The sequence below is a fragment of the Mytilus californianus genome, unplaced genomic scaffold (assembly GCF_021869535.1).
Source record: "Mytilus californianus isolate M0D057914Y unplaced genomic scaffold, xbMytCali1.0.p SCAF_3, whole genome shotgun sequence".
Classification (NCBI taxonomy): Eukaryota; Metazoa; Mollusca; class Bivalvia; order Mytilida; family Mytilidae; genus Mytilus; species Mytilus californianus.
In genome coordinates, this window is record NW_026262679.1 from 57,729,694 (window position 1) to 57,751,200 (window position 21,507).

At 32.4% G+C, this 21,507-nt stretch overlaps 1 protein-coding gene across 4 annotated transcripts; it reads left to right on the forward strand.

Moving 5' to 3' along the window:
* Positions 1-4,199: 4,199 nt before the first annotated feature.
* LOC127733037 (integrin beta pat-3-like) lies at positions 4,200-20,915 on the forward strand. Of its 4 annotated transcripts, none has more exons than XM_052242306.1 (7): positions 4,206-4,295; positions 11,277-11,457; positions 12,282-12,391; positions 13,235-13,327; positions 16,804-16,936; positions 19,264-19,380; positions 20,482-20,915. In XM_052242306.1, the coding sequence occupies exons 1-7, from the start codon at positions 4,233-4,235 to the stop codon at positions 20,541-20,543; spliced, it is 759 nt and encodes a 252-aa protein (XP_052098266.1). In that variant the 5' UTR covers positions 4,206-4,232; the 3' UTR covers positions 20,544-20,915. The 4 variants fall into 4 exon arrangements, with proteins under 4 accessions (XP_052098267.1, XP_052098266.1, XP_052098268.1 ...); XM_052242304.1 differs by lacking the exon at positions 4,206-4,295 and adding an exon at positions 6,778-6,867; XM_052242307.1 differs by lacking the exon at positions 12,282-12,391 and having other exon boundaries at positions 4,200-4,295.
* Positions 20,916-21,507: the final 592 nt, after the last annotated feature.

Below are 21,507 nucleotides of genomic sequence, written 5' to 3' on the forward strand. Positions count from 1 at the left end.
TTACCCATGCCAATAGTGGGCAGATTAAAAATGCAGAATCCATGCTGACTGTTGTGTTTGTAAAATTATAATTTAACCGTGCCTTTTTTGATGCATAATAAAAATACAAATAACTTTTTTCCAATATTTTTTAAAAGTCATGTCCAAGTCAATATACAGAACAAACATACATTGTTGAGGAAAAACATGATACAAAAAGTATACTCTGAGAGCATATGCCCATATTGGTCAATCAATTTTTTCCCAAATTAAGTTAAGAAGGGGGTGGGGGTCAGTGAAAAAACTATGTGAATTAAATTTTTTATCCTACATTGAACTTATGATGTCGTCCCTTAGCGTAGAAACATTGAATACTAACTTTCAAGTCTTTGGGTTTCGAGAATGGGAATTGAACCAAATAGAATACCACAGGTTGAAAAAATATTATAAAATGGAACAATAATAAATAATATTCCTTTAGTGATTCTTTTGTCATCATAAGTAAGTTGATTTCATATTCATTAGTTTTTCAGATGACATAGATTATTTTTTTTAGTCAGTCTAGAGTTGCAAACACATTGGTCCTTCGTTGTGTAATTTTCTTTGTTCCGTGTGTTTTAGAAAGAGGAAGCGCCAAGGTAAGTCATTTCAAATTATATCAATACTATTAAAATAACGAGGTCTAAGTTGTTAGCCGTCATGACCTAAAAACCACGAATAAAAGAATTCAACTTTATATATAACTAATATAGGACAATGGTGTTGATTCAAAATTACACCATTCCAGGCCCTTTTGTTTTCTAAATAATTAATATTACCAACGATTAACAAGTTCCGGGTCGAAACCGATACCGATACCCATAGTATATGTCACATGCAGTTTCTGATCTATCACCCGCTCAGCTATGTGCTATTCAATTTAGCATAATGAATGTCTTATCATTATTGTCTTTTACTGTTAAATTCGAAATTGAAAGTACTTAACTATGACGTCGCATACATAACAAAGTACGTTACAGTTATTAGAAAAACTACAGAAGTGAAGCAAAATGTATTTTTTAATTTTGACAGTCTATGAAAAACTTGTGAGGACAAAACGTAAAACTTGTCTTTTATTTATCGATATAATTTCAATTCATTGTCCTTTAAATTTTCGATTTTTGATTGGTCTGCACGAGAGGGTTTCATTAAAAAAAATTGTCTCCCTCTGAGCCATGGAGTAGAGTAAATTATCTCCCTCGCATTAGCCAATCAAAATCTTGCATTTTGACGTGAAGTTTAATAAACAAATATATTCACCTCGCGTCATAAATTTGAACATGTAAATATTGAAACCGCTAAAGAATGATATTACAATTACGGATTATTTAATAAACGCTTATGCCATTTCGTAGTAAGGGTTTGCCCGCGTTCCAACGAATTAAATGATATCAGAATAATCACCGATTGATTCGGGCTTTTTCTTTTGCATTTTTTGCTATGCATGTTATGTACATTCAAGCTAGGTTTTATTTGAATTTCAGATGTGACCGGATTGCATAATGTCGAAGTTTGTATGAACTTAGACCGTTATTCAAAGACGCTTTTTTTAAAGATTAATTCCAATTAAATATAGGGCATATGGATTAAATCGTTATCAATCCGTCCTTCATCTAATGTCTAACTAAACTTATGATACTATATCAAATCTATCTCTACTTTTTTTACGATGATACACTTCTCTGTTAAATTTACATATGCCGATCTTGCCGTTTAATTTCGAAAAGACCAAAATGAGACTGTAATTACTGCAAATGTTAATTACTCAATAAAAGAGGGACGAAAGATACCAGAGGGACAGTCAAACTCATAGATCGAAAACGAACTGACAACGCCATGGCCAAAAAAAAGGCAAACAGACAAATAATAGTACAGATGACACAACATAGAAAACTAAAGACTAAGCAACACGTCACATAATAGATATCCACTTCCAAAAAATACAAACTCGAGTTTGTTCCCAATGGATAACTGGCGCTAAAATTGGAGATTATAAATACTTTTGCACTTGTGAACGTCCACTCACCGCTTAGGACTCCAGGGTGCATTTAGGACATTTAATTAAATTCAAAATCAAAATGAATTTATAACAATCGAAAGAAAATTATTCTTCCAACCTGAAAACGATCGTTTTGAGAGTATCAAAACAATAATTATAAAGTTAAAAGTGTCATACTTTAAGTGTTGGGTTAAGTCATTCATGACCAATGTTTATTAAGAATATCAATAATGATGTTGATTAGAAATTATCTAATAAATGAGTTTTAAAGATGAAAGATGGAAAAAAAAACATTTGATGGAAATTTACACTTACTCTGAAGTCTTCTACTTTTAGATGTCAGTTTTGATGGCGGAAGCCGGAGTGCACGGAGAGAACCACCGACCATTGGTAGGAAAACTGACAATCCTAGTCAATTAAGATTGGATCCTGGACAAGTATAATTATAACAAAATAAAAGGTTTTTTTAGAAAAAGAAAATTTTACGTTAAATTTTCAACTTATCAAGTTTTTCAAATTGCTTTTTCTAATATAAACAAAACAAAACTATTCAATTTAAATACAAGTTCTGCAAATTTAATAAATGTTTACTATATTTTATTTTTTTCAGAGACTGATATTTTGTTTATTAAGCAAGCACACACGTATGTGTATGTTAATATTACCAGCCACCTAATTAATCAAGATCGAACTACTGCATCACTAGCATGTCAACACTGATGTTGTGAGATCGAATCCCGCACGTGGCAGGTGCACTCGACTCGGAATAGATAATATCTATCAGATAAAAAAGCGGCGAAGGATACCAAAGGGACATTCAAACTCATAAATCAAAAATAAACTGACAACACCATTGCAAAAAAAGAAAAAGACAGGCAAACAACAGTACACAAAACACCACATATAAAACCAAAGACCGTGCAACACGAACCCCACTAAAAACGTGGGGTGACCTCATGTGCTTCAAAAGGGTAAGCAGTTCCTGCTCCAAATGTGGCACCCGTCGTGTTGCTCATGCTAGTACAAATCCGGTGATAATTCCAAATCGGTAGGTCAAATTCGGGGAAAAGGAGACAGGATTGTAGTTACGACAATTGGAACATATCCGTTGTCAAACGGATACTCCATAACGGTCATAAATTTTCATGAGATGATCTTAGATAGGAATTTCAGAGTTGATTTGTTTGCTTACTACAACATAAATTATGTGTATTTTTTTTCATATTTTAATAAGAAAGATTTGTTTAACTAAACATTCTTTTTGTTCAAGCATATTGTTTTTCTTAAATTGTTTAACATTTCACAGCGGTATAATATGTTACTTTAATTATTCTTCCCTTAGTTTATTTATTTTGTATTTACATTGTATCATAGATCAAATTTATTTGTTCAGTGTATGTTCACTGGTGTTAATATGTCTTTTGATTGAGTTAAGCCATTTAAATTGATATTTTATAGTGTGTCTTTCTATGTTGTGATGTTACACTATTGTTTCAAATAAGGGTGAAGGTTTGGTACCATTAAAACGTTTAAACCCGCTGCAATTGTTTGCACCTGTCCTAAGTCAGGAATCTGATGTTTAGTAGTTGTCGTTTGTTGATGTGGTTCATAAGTGTTTCTCGTTTCTCGTTTTTTATATAGATTAGACCACTGGTTTTCCCGTTTGAATGGTTTTACACTTGTAATTTTTGGGGTCCTTTATAGCTTGCTGTTCGGTGTGAGCCAATGCTCCGTGTTGAAGACCGTACTTTGACCTATAATGGTTTACTTTTATAAATTTTGACTTGGCTGGAGAGTTGTCTCATTGGTACTCATACCACATCTTCTTATATCTATTTAGGGAGTGTGTGTAAATTTTTCCAGTAATTTCAGGGGAGATGATTTTTAAATATTACGGACATTGGTCGCCAAGTGGCGGCAATAGTTTATACATGCTTTTTGTATCAGGATAGCTAAAATATACAGCTACAGATCGGTGGCACGGTATGACGTTGCTCGTGTAAAAATTACTTTTAACATTTCTTTTTAAACACTGATAATATGCAAATTGACATAAAGTTACCACTTATATTCTTTCAACTAGACCATTTGAAATATGATTATAAAAATAAATATACATAATTAAGGAAACGTGTTGTGTCTATATTTATTTCAACGAAAGGTTACAGTATTCATTTCCTAGGGTTGTTTTTTTAGTCAATCTATAGTTGCAAACATGTTGGTTCTTCGTGGTTTTTTTTTCTTTGTACTGTGTGTTTCATATAGGGGAAGCGCCCAGGTAAGTCATTTCAAATGATAATATTTCATGTCATACAACTTTGGACACAGATCAGCGTGGATAGTATTGTTGATCGTGTGATATATTTGATTTATATGTTTTTTCTCCAGGTTCTATGTTTAACTACTTTTAATGATGGCGGTCATCTTAGAATTGGATTGGCACCAAAAACTCAAAATGAGTACATGTTTTAGAACTATTTATAGATCAAACCTTCAATATGCCAACAGATTCTTTAGAAAAAATTTGGAATCTAAACACTTATAACACAGTTTTGGACCTTGCAGTTATTTTCAAATTTATTACACAATTATTGTTACATGAAACATCGCCTTAGGAAATAAATTTCACTTGCAACTTCCTTATCTCTAATCCACAGACGTATCATCCTCGTATATTGTCAATTATACTATGAACATGTAATATATTGTATCCGTTAAAATTCTTCTTCAAACCTTGAAATGCTTGTTTAACGAATATCAAAGCAATTAATATGAAGGTATACATAGACAATAACTGTTTAGTGTCTTTAAATATCAGCTGTATTTGTACGAGGCTAAGAAACAGGTGTAATGCGAGCTTTAGCGAGCTATTACTCCTGTTTCGAGCCGAGTACAAATACAGCTGATATTTAAAGACACTAAACAGTTATTGTCTTTATCCTGCAATTAATTTAGTATTTTGCTTTGGCTTTGAAAGACAGAAAACTCACATTTATTGCCTTTATTTTCGATTTAAACTTCCCTTGAGGCCCGCGTAGTAATATTAAAATCACACAGTCAGCTGAAGACGGGTTCACAGAAAGAATCTCGTATGGTCAACAATAATACATCGCTCAAAGTAAATAATTACTTATTATAATATAACAACTACTTCAACAGTTAAAATAATTAACAAAACATTGTCCGATTTAAAACAAAAGAGTATGATTTGTCCTACGCTTCAAAATTTTTAACTGAACGTGACATTCACTGAACATGCTGAAATTGACATTGTTGCATGGTTGTTTTTTGTCTGTTACACATGTACACATTCAATTGTTTCACTCGATGATTGGTGCCGTAGAAAATGGAGTTAATCCTGGTGTTCATGTTTGTCTGTTAGCAGAAAATGTATTAATTTCATATTGCTCTAAAAAAATGCTTGAAAACAAACAGAACGTAAATTAATCTATAGTTCACACAAGGTCAAGCCATACGTCATTGGAATGCGATTGCAATACACATTCTGAGGTGACGAAGGTTCATACAACACTCGTCAACAGCAATACACAAACGTAGTCCGGCAGTGGGCGGAGCTTTAAAACGATATCTGTATAGGATACAGATACAGCCTAGCGATATCTGCTGGGCTGTATCTGTATAGTACGACACCCAATTGCAGGTAAAAGTTTTTATCGGCACGTGTCATACTTCAAGTTTTTGGATAGATCATGCATGACCAATGTTTATCAAAAATATCAATAATCAGTTGATTTGTTTGCTTACTACAACATAAATTATGTGTATTTTTTTCATATTTTAATTAGAAAGATTTGTTTAACTAAACATTCTTTTTGTTCAAGCATATTGTTTTTCTTAAATTGTTTAACATTTCACAGCGGTATAACATGTTACTTTAATTATTCTTCCCTTAGTTTATTTATTTTGTATTTACATTGTATCATAGATCAAATATATTTGTTCAGTGTATGTTCACTGGTGTTAATATGTCTTTTGATTGAGTTAAGCCATTTAAATTGATATTTTATAGTGTGTCTTTCTATATTGTGATGTTACACTATTGTTTTAGATAAGGGTGAAGGTTTGGTACCATTAAAACGTTTAAACCCGCTGCAATTGTTTGCACCTGTCCTAAGTCAGGAATCTGATGTTTAGTAGTTGTCGTTTGTTGATGTGGTTCATAAGTGTTTCTCGTTTCTCGTTTTTTATATAGATTAGACCACTGGTTTTCCCGTTTGAATGGTTTTACACTTGTAATTTTTGGGGTCCTTTATAGCTTGCTGTTCGGTGTGAGCCAATGCTCCGTGTTGAAGACCGTACTTTGACCTATAATGGTTTACTTTTATAAATTTTGACTTGGCTGGAGAGTTGTCTCATTGGTACTCATACCACATCTTCTTATATCTATTTAGGGAGTGTGTGTAAATTTTTCCAGTAATTTCAGGGGAGATGATTTTTAAATATTACGGACATTGGTCGCCAAGTGGCGGCAATAGTTTATACATGCTTTTTGTATCAGGATAGCTAAAATATACAGCTACAGATCGGTGGCACGGTATGACGTTGCTCGTGTAAAAATTACTTTTAACATTTCTTTTTAAACACTGATAATATGCAAATTGACATAAAGTTACCACTTATATTCTTTCAACTAGACCATTTGAAATATGATTATAAAAATAAATATACATAATTAAGGAAACGTGTTGTGTCTATATTTATTTCAACGAAAGGTTACAGTATTCATTTCCTAGGGTTGTTTTTTTAGTCAATCTATAGTTGCAAACATGTTGGTTCTTCGTGGTTTTTTTTTCTTTGTACTGTGTGTTTCATATAGGGGAAGCGCCCAGGTAAGTCATTTCAAATGATAATATTTCATGTCATACAACTTTGGACACAGATCAGCGTGGATAGTATTGTTGATCGTGTGATATATTTGATTTATATGTTTTTTCTCCAGGTTCTATGTTTAACTACTTTTAATGATGGCGGTCATCTTAGAATTGGATTGGCACCAAAAACTCAAAATGAGTACATGTTTTAGAACTATTTATAGATCAAACCTTCAATATGCCAACAGATTCTTTAGAAAAAATTTGGAATCTAAACACTTATAACACAGTTTTGGACCTTGCAGTTATTTTCAAATTTATTACACAATTATTGTTACATGAAACATCGCCTTAGGAAATAAATTTCACTTGCAACTTCCTTATCTCTAATCCACAGACGTATCATCCTCGTATATTGTCAATTATACTATGAACATGTAATATATTGTATCCGTTAAAATTCTTCTTCAAACCTTGAAATGCTTGTTTAACGAATATCAAAGCAATTAATATGAAGGTATACATAGACAATAACTGTTTAGTGTCTTTAAATATCAGCTGTATTTGTACGAGGCTAAGAAACAGGTGTAATGCGAGCTTTAGCGAGCTATTACTCCTGTTTCGAGCCGAGTACAAATACAGCTGATATTTAAAGACACTAAACAGTTATTGTCTTTATCCTGCAATTAATTTAGTATTTTGCTTTGGCTTTGAAAGACAGAAAACTCACATTTATTGCCTTTATTTTCGATTTAAACTTCCCTTGAGGCCCGCGTAGTAATATTAAAATCACACAGTCAGCTGAAGACGGGTTCACAGAAAGAATCTCGTATGGTCAACAATAATACATCGCTCAAAGTAAATAATTACTTATTATAATATAACAACTACTTCAACAGTTAAAATAATTAACAAAACATTGTCCGATTTAAAACAAAAGAGTATGATTTGTCCTACGCTTCAAAATTTTTAACTGAACGTGACATTCACTGAACATGCTGAAATTGACATTGTTGCATGGTTGTTTTTTGTCTGTTACACATGTACACATTCAATTGTTTCACTCGATGATTGGTGCCGTAGAAAATGGAGTTAATCCTGGTGTTCATGTTTGTCTGTTAGCAGAAAATGTATTAATTTCATATTGCTCTAAAAAAATGCTTGAAAACAAACAGAACGTAAATTAATCTATAGTTCACACAAGGTCAAGCCATACGTCATTGGAATGCGATTGCAATACACATTCTGAGGTGACGAAGGTTCATACAACACTCGTCAACAGCAATACACAAACGTAGTCCGGCAGTGGGCGGAGCTTTAAAACGATATCTGTATAGGATACAGATACAGCCTAGCGATATCTGCTGGGCTGTATCTGTATAGTACGACACCCAATTGCAGGTAAAAGTTTTTATCGGCACGTGTCATACTTCAAGTTTTTGGATAGATCATGCATGACCAATGTTTATCAAAAATATCAATAATCAGTTGATTTGTTTGCTTACTACAACATAAATTATGTGTATTTTTTTCATATTTTAATTAGAAAGATTTGTTTAACTAAACATTCTTTTTGTTCAAGCATATTGTTTTTCTTAAATTGTTTAACATTTCACAGCGGTATAACATGTTACTTTAATTATTCTTCCCTTAGTTTATTTATTTTGTATTTACATTGTATCATAGATCAAATATATTTGTTCAGTGTATGTTCACTGGTGTTAATATGTCTTTTGATTGAGTTAAGCCATTTAAATTGATATTTTATAGTGTGTCTTTCTATATTGTGATGTTACACTATTGTTTTAGATAAGGGTGAAGGTTTGGTACCATTAAAACGTTTAAACCCGCTGCAATTGTTTGCACCTGTCCTAAGTCAGGAATCTGATGTTTAATAGTTGTCGTTTGTTGATGTGGTTCATAAGTGTTTCTCGTTTCTCGTTTTTTATATAGATTAGACCATTGGTTTTCCCGTTTGAATGGTTTTACACTTGTAATTTTTGGGGTCCTTTATAGCTTGCTGTTCGGTGTGAGCCAATGCTCCGTGTTGAAGACCGTACTTTGACCTATAATGGTTTACTTTTATAAATTTTGACTTGGCTGGAGAGTTGTCTCATTGGTACTCATACCACATCTTCTTATATCTATTTAGGGAATGCGATTGCAATACACATTGTTGCATGGTTGTTTTTTGTCTGTTACACATGTACACATTCAATTGTTTCACTCGATGATTGGTGCCGTAGAAAATGGAGTTAATCCTGCTGTTCATGTTTGTCTGTTAGCAGAAAATGTATTAATTTCATATTGCTCTAAAAAAATGCTTGAAAACAAACAGAACGTAAATTAATCTATAGTTCACATAAGGTCAAGCCATACGTCATTGGAATGCGATTGCAATACACATTCTGAGGTGACGAAGGTTCATACAACACTCGTCAACAGCAATACACAAACGTAGTCCGGCAGTGGGCGGAGCTTTAAAACGATATCTGTATAGGATACAGATACAGCCTAGCGATATCTGCTGGGCTGTATCTGTATAGTACGACACCCAATTGCAGGATAAAAGTTTTTATCGGCACGTGTCATACTTCAAGTTTTTGGATAGATCATGCATGACCAATGTTTATCAAAAATATCAATAATCATTTTGACTAGAAAAATTTAGTTTAGAAGTTTCAAGTATGTTATAGAGACATAGAGTACAGTAGTGTTATATGTCTCTGATTGTTAACAAAACATGAGATGAAAATTTAGACTTAGTCTGAAGTCTTTTATTCTAAGCTGTGAGAGACAGTTTTGAAAAAATGTTGAAAAAAACTTTAATTAAAGGATTCAAAACTATTCCTTGTATCAAAAATCTTGGAGTGTTATGAAATTCAGATGAACGACGCAATAATCACGTATTGGTCACTTTTTAATAGAACGGTAATAAATTAATGTTACATCATTTGATCTTACATAATTAGAGGTGATATGTGTTGGTAATACATGTATACACATACATTCATGCTTGCTTTAAAAACAAAATATCTGAAAGTTATCTCAGTATTTAAAATAAATAAACTAACTCCAATTTTACACTAAGCTTATGAGCTAAGAAAAAGCTATGACTCGGAAGAAATATGTTAAATATTTGCCAAAAGTTTTCTAAATGAAATTAATTTCGACACTAAACAGCTTAATTCATTCAAATATAATTTTCTACAAGGGACATATAATTGTAGTATATAGCTCTGGTTCAACAAATTTATAAACAGCTTTATTCAAGATGGACCTACACTAAATTAGAATAAAAATGGATGAAAAAAGTCAATTGTTTTAGTAGTCTAACAAAAATGTAGTTGGCCTTTGATGTGAATATTCTCTTTTTGTGAACGTTGCCAAATCGTAAAAGTTCTCTTCTAGTACGAAAAGTCGATGGTTCAATTCCCCAAAGACTTGAACATTGATATTCCCTGTTTCTTCAATTCCCAGTTCAGAAACCCAAAGACTTGAACATTAATATTCCCTGTTTCTTTATGATAATATCCTGCTAATTAAATTTAAGCAATGTTACTATCATGACATGTGTTTGATCTTTCGATGGTGTCATAGATATAACTTGGCCGTCAATTTTGTTATTATGTGCTATGTTGGAACAGCAAGATATGATTTTTGGACGTTTTGATGTGGAGTCTGGTCATATACCGTATAATGTCTTTTATTTGAAAACTCTTTTTTTTTTAATTTGTCTGTACTGGATTTTCCTGTTGATTTAAAATGTAATTGCATACGTAATTAAACTTTCTTGATGCATACGAATAGATAGATTAATACATGCCTTTTTCCAGTTAGCCCTGTTATTATCCCTCGATTGAGATTTACCCTAGAGAAAATGCCCATTGGTAGATATCAAGATATGGTAAAAAGGCATGTATTAATCTATAATCTATAAGTATTAGCTGCTCAAACTCAATTTTTCACCCCGTGTTTCCAGTACTAGTATTTCCCACTGGGAACACCCGGGTATTTGCCAACCCTGTACTAGAGTCTACACGATGATTAAATAGATTTATGCTAGATTATCACTGCAGGTGAGTGTCGACTGGTTCACTGTCCATTATCTGTCAGGTGCCCGTATGTTGCAAGGGAGGGAACCAGATTGCATGTAAGTATTACTTGTCGTTTTTTTTTTTGGTAGAGTTGCTTGGGTCATTGCATATTGATTATGCAAATAAGACCCATGTTTGTATAAGTATTGCCTTTTGCTCTCGATCTAAGCATAGGTAACGGCGTTGGCTAGTTTCCGAAATGTGTACTAACACTACTGTTACAACTGCAAATACTGCTAGTACTTGGGCTTCTATAACTACTGTAGAAATCAATTCTTATAAAGCTTTACAATGAATTATTTTTCATATCTGTATTATTATAAATTGTAGGAACATGTCGACTTGAAAAGTTCAAAATGTAGTCGCAATGGTGATTATATCATAAACACACAGGGAACCGCGGACATAGAAAATACTAATGGAAGATGTTCCTGTTATCAGTTCTACTACGGCGACAATTGTGAATGTAATGACAGATCATGCAGCTACTTTAACAATGCTTTATGTGGAGGTTTGAACTTTATCATATATCAGTATTAAACGATTTAGAAGATGCAGCCCATTTCTTTTCCTGCTCTCTCAAAGTAAAACTCTATGTCCTGAATTTGATTCCAGAGCTATACTATTTAGATAAAAACGATATCTAATAATATTATCTTTTTTTTATTTTGTTTTTTATTTTATGAAAGAAAACATCTTTTATTGCAGATCTGCTGTTTTAACAATTTAATAATGTCTGTGCCTTATGTATTTATCAGTTCATTTATTAAAAGGTCCAAAGAACTGTTGGAAGTGGACTTGTTAATTGTATTGTTCACAACACATCTATGAAATTAACATATTATGCTGAAACTTATATTTTTCAATCTATTCAGTGTTTTGAATTTTTGTTGGTCAATTGTTATTATGCCATCTTTCAACCGATTTAACCCACCAATAATCCCTATTCATATCTATTGAGTGTTTGTACTACCTGTTTAACTGTTTGTACGAAGATAGCATAATTATCTGATGTAGTTTAAAACAAAGAAAAAAATCACCATTTATACTATGCTTAAAATTTTTAATACGAATTTGAAGAGCCTGAAAAAATCGAAAATCCATATTTTTATTATAAATTTTTTTATAACTTAAACAAAGATATAATTAAAAGATAAAAGATCTGAAAATTGAAGATTACACACATTGTGCACAGTTGCATTTCCTCTTCTGCTTACTCTTCATTGTCAATGAAAACTGTCCCTCCTAAATGAAACAGCTCTTTCATTTAGATCTCTAAAAGAATTACCAACTAATGTATTGACTAAAAAGACGATTCCATGTCCACATTTTTAGGGCCTGCTCATGGTACGTGTGTCTGTGGTACATGTTCGTGTAACCCTAGATATACAGGTGAAAACTGTGGTTGTACAACTAATACAGATACATGTATCTCTTCTGACAGGGTACGTTTTTGTCATAAAATATATAATGTATTGGTACAACTTTAGAAAATGGCGTAACTAAAAAGCTCCAGGTAAATTAAAAAAAAGGGGAAGTCCATAAAAACTGACAAAGTCAAACGTTGTCAATCAACGGAACAAGTGTTTAATAAGTTATCATATGTTAACTCTTATAGATAACGATATACAAATCGATTTATTTAGGATTTTTTTATTGTGTCTCACGGTAAATGTTGTTTTTAAATTGAATACTATATATAGAAAATTTATATGATACATAAATGTCTCATTTAAAAATCATGTGTAAAGCTTTTTAAAGCAAAGCAAAAATGAAAGCCAAGGATGTGGAGCTATTTCAGGTGGGACATAACACTACAGGGAGATAACTCTGTAGAAATCAGCTGAACGTTTTAATCACGTTCTATTGTTTAGGAAATATAAGGCTTCTCATTGATTAAAATTAGTGTTTGTCAAACTGCTATATATCCAGTGAAATTTTTCCGATAAAGTGTGTGGTTCAAGTTTTTTATATTTTTGTCAAAGGGTCAAAGTTAATATTTTGTCACCATTTTATGAAAATTAAACGAACCAAATTAATTTTAGTCAAGGTGTTTGGTGTTTGGAACATCATATAACAGTCTGACCCATATGAGGTAGAGGGTGTTTGAATATTAGTTTATCAGTGTCTACAGCTATGATTAAATCGTAAAATGGAAGAAGTAAAATTAAAATTGAGAATGGAAAGGGGGAAATACGTCAAGGAGACAACAACCTGATCAAAGAGTAGGCCGTTTTATATATATGTTATTTATCGATAGATCAGAATATATTTTTTGTGTTTTTCAGTCCATATGTAATAACCATGGATACTGTGAATGTGGTAGGTGTAGTTGTTATGAAGGTAGTCGATATCAAGGACCTTTATGTGAAGATTGCAAGGTATTTACTTTGATACACCTTACAACTTTCCGAGTAATGATTTTTTTTAAACTATTTCATTCAATGTTGTGGCAATGATCACATGACATCATTACGTCATGAGAAAAGAAAATGTCAGCTTCTTTTCATTTTTCTTGAGAAGCTCCTGTACGAAGTCTGCCGCAAAAGAATAAATGAATAAGTCGGCAAGATCAGGGACACAGTTGATTTGCATAGGAATGTCGACTGCTTGTTGAAAAAACAATACGTTTATCAAACTTAACAAATATGTTATCATTGAAAACCTCAAGAATATTGATGACAGATATAAGAAGATGGGACATGAGTGCCAATGTGACAACTCTCCATCCCAGTCAAAATTTATAAAAGTAAACCATTATAGGTCAAAGTACGGTCTTCAACACGGAGCCTTTGCTCACACCGAATAGCAAGCTATGAAGGGCCCCAAAAATTACTAGTGTAAAACCATTCAAACGGGAAAACCAACGGTCTAATCTATATAAATAACGAGAAACGAGAAACACTTATGAACCACATCAACAAACGACAACTACTGAACATCAGATTCCTGACTTAGGACAGGTGCAAATAATTGCAGCGGGTTTAAACGTTTTAATGGTACCAAACCTTCACCCTTATCTAAAACAATAGTGTAACATCACAACATAGAGATACACACTATAAAATATCAATTGAAATGGCTTAACTCAATCAAAAGACATATTAACACCAGCGAACATTCAATGAACAAATAAATTTGATCTATGATACAATGTAAATACAAAATAAATAAACTAAGGGAAGAATGATAAAAGTAACATGTTATACCGCTGTGAAATGTTAAACAATTTAAGAAAAACAATATGCTTGAACAAAAATATCAGCCATTTGCAATTACTTTAAACACAGGTAAATGAAAATAATTTTGTTGTTAGGTATACGTGTACAGTTCAAATAGAGAAAGGAAATATTTTAACAAAATAAATAGTTTTGATGTTCATAGTACGAAGAAGTGAAAATTTATAGTAATACCAAACACTTATAAAAGCTGGTATATAGACCAGATATAACCCTGAATTACATTAAATATAAAAAAAAGCATTACAATAAGAATCAACAGGTCAAATATACAAGAAAGTACGATTTGAGAGTACTCGCAATTACTGACAGCTAGTTAAAAGCCAAAAACAATTGATAATAAAAAATCATGCAACAGAGACTAAAATCAACTAAAACACATCCCGGGGATTTAGTATTTTAACGTCATTGACAGTCAAAGAAGACATGACTTTTGCAATGCCAAAAATAAATGAATCGACAGACAGTAGGATAGTTAGGAGTTAACCTCTTTATAGATCATAATGAACGTGGGTGTGTCCTTATACATCCCGTTTGAAAAGAATACAAATTTAGTTATGTTTTAATTTGCTGATGACAAAATCGATATTAGTGCCAATGTAAACTATATTCAAAGATCTAATTACAACATTGGTAAGACAACCTTCACTAATAAGTTTGTTTAAAGGTTCGGTGAGTTTACACGGATCACATAGTGATTTCCGCGCTTCAAGTACAATATTATCGTAAAATTTAGGATGTGAAATACCGTTTTTAATCAGTTTTCTACAGGTACAGCCAAATTTACTAATCAAATTTTTGTATCTATGAAAGAATTTAGTAAAAGTTTTACGTAATTTATGGTAACGAAATCCCTGACTTTATTATTTACCAGTGATGCATTGATTACGTTCATTAAAATCTATGACATCACTACACACACGGGCATAACGAACGAGTTGGGATATATAAACACCGTATGATGTCGGTTTCAGAGAATCGTCCGCTTGAATGAGATGGTATTTAAACAATTAATCAAATGCAAACTAATTCCAATATAGAAAAATGTTCAACGAATGACCGAACAACACACTCATTGACGAATGCCCATAACGAATTATCAGTGCCGTTTGGTCACGATTTTTTTTCTTTCGATATTTCATTCTTGGATTCGTTTATCGTTTCATTGCATTAACTTTTAAATGAAAATAAAGTATGAAATATAATGAAATAGAACTTTTTCAAGCATTCTTAATTCATTTGGATGATACGTTATCAACAGTCTTGATAAGCACTATGGTCGGACATCGATAGAGGGGTACTTTTATCGGATTTATTTCTCAAGTTAACTAATTGGCTTTTCTTGCCTGGGAAATCCCGGTATGTCACTGCAACAAAACGTAATAATGTCTAATGTTGTTCACTCGGTAGTTTTTAACATAATTTTTGTTTATGAAAGGGAAGTTGTACTGCTTTGTTATATTGATTTTATTTCATTGACTTTAAAATAGTTCTTTGAACTTTTTATTGGGTGTAAATCATATATTTACAATTAAAGTAGAAGAGTACTTTATGAAATAGAAAAAGTCAATCAATTCAGATTTTACAAAATTAAATAAAATCAAAAACCAAATGTTCAGAGGACAATGTACGGTCTTTCTTCCTCCTATGTTGATAATTAAGGTTTAATTTAACTTTTGTACAGATATTTATATATATGCAAAAACTTTTTAGAATAAAAAATGTTACTGTCATAATCAAAAACGATTTCAGAAGATAACTTATCTTGCAAATATTCCAAAAATACGTAGTTTGTAGTTCTGTTCTTTGAATTAAGGGAGATGATCAGCTACTTCCGGTGTCACTATTCTAAAACTATATGGGTTTTATGTGTTTCCCGCTGAATTAATTGACTACCTTCAGTGTGCAAAAGGTCACTTCTGGATGAACTTTAAAGGTCATATGTATGATGTCAAGCAAAATTAAAAAGATTTAGAACCCCCCAAAAAAATCAACCGAAAGTGAACTTTTGTAAACTGGAAAAAGACACTTTTGCATTCATTTCATTTTCAAGTATATACCAATAAACCAAAATTAGGGGTTGAGTTAAACAAACCAATTATTCTCGTCCTAAAAAGATATTTGATGTGTGTACATGCGTAAGTAAGCTATATATGAGCTGCGTCGGATAGAAATCGACCTTATGCAAATGAATATCAATACATCTGTTAACCTATTTCGGGTTAAAAAAAATCTCTACGGAAAATCTGTAACTGTTTTAACATTGAATTGTCGAAAGAACCCTACAAAACAGACCAAAATTGATCTTTTATTTCGTATTTGAATGTTCCAAAACCAATCAAAGTCTTATACAAGTACATGTATACATGCACTTGCATAAGGTCGATTTCTATCCGACGCAGCTCATATATGAATATCACATACACTGTATATTTCAAGCATAATTTAGCCGTCCGTTTAGGTTCAGATACACACACCACAAAAAAAAACCCCAAAAAACAGGATAGTTTCATAATGCAAAATCAATACTCCACATAAATTGTAAACATTTATCATTTCTAGGGCTAAATATACCATTACAGTAATTGCCCTACTGTTAATCGTTTTGGATATTTCAGGATTGCTCCAATTGGTGTAGAAAGTTGAAAGCATGTGTTCAATGTAAAATATTTGGAACTGGTGAGTTAAGTGAGGAGGGATGTAACAACTGTAACGACCGGTACGACATATATCCTGTCGATACAATTCCAGGTACGTATCATTATATTTGAATGTTACTTGAGTATTTTTTGTGTAAAACAGGCGAAGGTTACAAAAGTTTAATGATGGTCCAAAAATTCCGTTATAAAAAGTATGTAAAAACATTTGATAAATCCAAAGCCAAAACATTCTAATAGCTTGCATTAATGTTAATGGCATTGTGGATCATGATTTCTGGTAAAGTATATGTATATCTTTACTGTCTTAATCCCTTAAGTTAGAATAAAGTAGAGGCAAAAGATACCAAATGGACATTGGAACTCATAAGTCGAAAACAAACTGACAACGCAATAGCAAAATAAGAAAAAGACTGAAAGACAAACACAGTACACTAAACACATCATAGAAAACTAAAGACTGAGCAACAAGAACCTCACCAAAAAAACTGAAGGTGATCTCAGGTGCTCTGGAAAGGTAAGCAGATGGTTTTTTTTTTTGCACAAGCGATCATATTCATGGGTAATTATATCTGTGTTGTGATGTGTTTTATATAAAAATAAGAAAATGTTGTATGATTGCCAATAAAACATCTCTCCACCAGAGAACGAATGGTGTAGACTGATTGATTGTTGGTTGCTTAAAGTCCAGTGGCAAATATCCCATGCATGTTAGGTTACCAACTATAGGTTGCATACCGCAATGCAAGCTAAAAAAGGTTCCGAAATCCATACTCCTTCGCACCTTTCTATATCTTTATTTCAGTAAACGATTTAGAAATCTACTCAAACAGCCAGTAGTAGAAAAATAATAGTTGAATGAAAAGAAAAGAAACGATAAGTCCAATTTTCACTTGTTGAATTCGAAAGTCAAAAAGTATGATAAATCATTCATTAATAACTACATGACATTGTTAACCAATATTTTGATTAGCCTGATCATTCAATCCTTTATATGCAAGTTCGCATCATCGAACAAATATACATCAGGACTAACAATCCTCATCCTGCAACACCTCTCCGTAGACAAAAGGAAGACAACTGCTTCCGAGAATTGGGAACTGCGACACCATATGGTTGCAACGACAAAATGTATGGTATGGGTAGTCTATCTTGTCCTTCCTATAGCTCGGTGAAAGTGATAAACATTTTCAACTCTACTCTTCGACGGGTAATCGTCATTATACATCACCTACTCTCCATGATTTCTCTATTAATGACCTTCTGTCATCTATACAAAAGCCGTTGGATATTTATCACATTCGTACGAAGCTTATTTCACTACCCCTTTCAAAACTTTATTCTCTGTACAATTTATTTTTCGAAATCACTGTTACAATCCCCCATTCAAAACAAAACAAACTTACAGCAATCATTTCGGATATTGCCAGTCACAGACCTTTCAAACCAGTTCGCATGGGAAAAGATGAAAAGGTGATAATCCTTTCAAAAACTTTACTTTCACAACAAAGGACTCGATGCCATCAATTTGGGCATGATTCTTCTTCATAAATCAGTTCACTCAAGAATACCTCCCTACTTTAAAGATAAATCTGTACTTATCTTTTCTTATACCTATACCAAACCAATTGCAACAAACATTTTCAATTACAAACACGTGTTGCAGGATCTCAATATTGACGAATCTAAGTTTAAACCTCTTGATTGCACCTGTGCTAATTCACCATTCATATATAATCCGGCTGGCCATGTTATTACTGGTGATCTAAATATTGTCAATAACACTTCTCAAAATTTGGATTCAGTCGAGGATTAAGCCATGTAATGGGCTGAACGCGAGAAAGAAGACGTAGATACTTTTTCAGAATGAATTGATAAAAATCGGAATTTAAAAAAATGTTGTGTTTTGTGTGCTGTTGTTTGTCTTTTGGTCTTTTCTTTTTTTGCCTTTTCGTTGTCAGTAGATTTCGACTTTGAGTTTGAATTTCCCTTTGATATCTTTCGTCTCTGTTTTACAGATGATCATATATTCTGTCAGTTATCAGTATCAAATTTTTTAAATTCTGTTCTACATATTTCTTAAGACCTCCAAAGAGTTGGCAGTCGAAATGATAATTTGAAGATGAAAACAAACACCATGTCTAGAAAACAAACTTACAAGAAATTAAACAAAATACTACAAAAAGAGTACTAAAGAGTGAACAAAAACACAAAGAGTGGGTAATCAAGTGATCCGAAAGGATAAGGAGTTACTGAAAACAGAAAGTTTTAAGCATGTGTAAATCCAGTCTGATGTAAACGAAATAAGATATTGGGAGCTTGCTTTGATGAGACTGGTGTAAATATAAATCCATCAGACCATTATTACATAGTCATCGCAAAGAACCTATTTAACTAATTTGCAAACCTATTTCATTGCAGAACATTTCACTTCTCCATGCGAATTCAAAGACTTGGATGATAACTGCATTTTCTATTTTGGATATTTGCTCAATGACCAGCATAAGGAGATTTCAGTTGCAGTTCAGTCGACAAAAGGTAAAATCGGTTGCATCGAGTAAATAAAACCGAGACACTGTATAATTACATTTATGGTACCAATTTTACGAAACCAAATGCGTTTTTCGACAATTATTGTCTCTTCAGTGATGCTCACGGCCAAAATATTAGAAAATCCTTAACTTACTATACAAACGATGAAGGGCTGGTAAAACCAAAAAGTACCAAAACAATATCCAAAACCAGACAAGGAATCCACAAACTAAAGAAATATATTTTATAAAAATAGTCTATCCACTGAGTCGCCATTCTTTGCGTTACAAACCTTATAATATCCCATTTTTCTTAGCCATGGGGATATTTCTTTGAAAACTAAATTTATCTTCCAAAATGTGGCAGCGTCAAAAACATTTAAAACCATTACGTTTCATCTTTGCCTCCATGCAATTTATACGACCAAATCAGTACCCTTGAGATGATCTTCTGCTGAAGTTTCTTCCTTTCTGAATTGATGCTTTAACAAGAATGTTAAAAAAGTACTTACAGTATGTTAATTAGAAAGGAATGTGACCCTAGACACATAATTGAGACACTGGTTTTACTATAGCGTTTCTATGACTATGATATATAAACTTATGGAAGCTGAAGTAAGAATCAAATGTACTTTTTATCTCTTGTTATTTCGAGCCGTTACTTTCTTAAGTACCAAACTGGTGAGTTCACTACAATTGACTTTTTACAGTGGTATTGTTTTGGTTTCAATACGATTGTCCTGGTAAATGAGGGTTTAGAGTTCACAAACATGTTAAAACTCTCCACATAATTGATTGTTTGGTATGCCTTTCTCATTGCAGGAACTTATAGTTCAGAGGTTATTCCTACTTCCCATTCTAACATTTGTTATTGACATGACATTATTCGCAAATCAAAAAATCAATGAAAAACGAGAACGAAACAAACAACAAAAGAGGCAAGATTAATGATTTAATCACAAAAGGCATGTCTACATGTAAACACTTGAACCCATTGAAAATGAATGATATTCAGGTAATAGAATTGTGGTTATATCTTAAAATCTTCTTAGTTTAGCTTACAGAAGATAGGTATATATTAATTAATATACATTTTCTTTCTTTATAGAATGCCCTGCCCCATTGACCCGTAGGATGAAGATTATTTTGGGGCTAATCACTGAGAAATAATTTGCGATACTGTTAATATGTATCAATGTACATCAATGGTACAAAATACATGTGCTCTGTGAAATAGATCATTAAGTCAACTTATTTTGTTTTTTTAAAGTTAATTGATCAGTATGACAGTATTTTAGAACAATTGATATCAATCCATACATCCATTAATTCAAACATGATTATAAAAAATCTGATTGCAAATATATTAGCTGCAGCTCATATAAGACTTCCGTCTGTAATGAGAAGGGTGAGTATGCTAGATATTCTTACTAGAACTGTAATGAGATGATTACAGCTGTTAGTTTTTTCCTTGAACATATCTGTCCAGATTCCATATAGTTGATAAAATATAAACAGCAATTGTCGTCCTTTGCTAATAAATAGACGCTTTTTCGTTGTCTTTTCGTAACAAAAGAGATGATTTTTTGTTCCCTGTTGTTTATTTTAACTTTTTGGACAGTGATGTTCCTTTGGCCACTCCCTACGTTGTATGTATTTCCCCCACTTGTTTGCTTTACCAATGTCTGCAGTGACAATATATATTTCAATAAACTTAATCTATGTATATAACAGGTAAATTATAAAGTCGAGGATTTTGTTACCACAAAATGAAAACATTTGTTATATTTTATCACAGAAACACAGTTGGTTTAGAAGTTTGGCTGTAACAAACGGGATATCAGATCATTGTTTGTACTGTCATGTTTTTTATAGAGCCCTTATTTGAATTACGATTCATGTAAACTTATGGATCCTTTAAATAAACTTATTCCTTAAGTTTATCAATTTAACACTGTAAGAACTTTGAGTGTTGTCTTTATCGATGCTTGATTTTGTTATTAAAAAAATGATACACAACTAAATATGTATTGCATACAATTATGAACACGTATGTCCGACATCCTGTCTACACTTATGTATTGTCGTTAGGCATGGTCATGCTGCTCACACTGTTTATGACGTCCGTACACAA

Bases quoted from the DNA above. Each gene is read 5' to 3' on its own strand.
- LOC127733037 (XM_052242306.1), top strand. From the start codon at position 4,233: ATGTTGGTTCTTCGTGGTTTTTTTTTCTTTGTACTGTGTGTTTCATAT. The intron at 13,328-16,803 runs GTATTTACTTTG...TGGATATTTCAG, and splicing joins CTTTATGTGAAGATTGCAAG to GATTGCTCCAATTGGTGTAG. The intron at 19,381-20,481 runs GTAAAATCGGTT...CTTTCTTTATAG, and splicing joins TGCAGTTCAGTCGACAAAAG to AATGCCCTGCCCCATTGACC.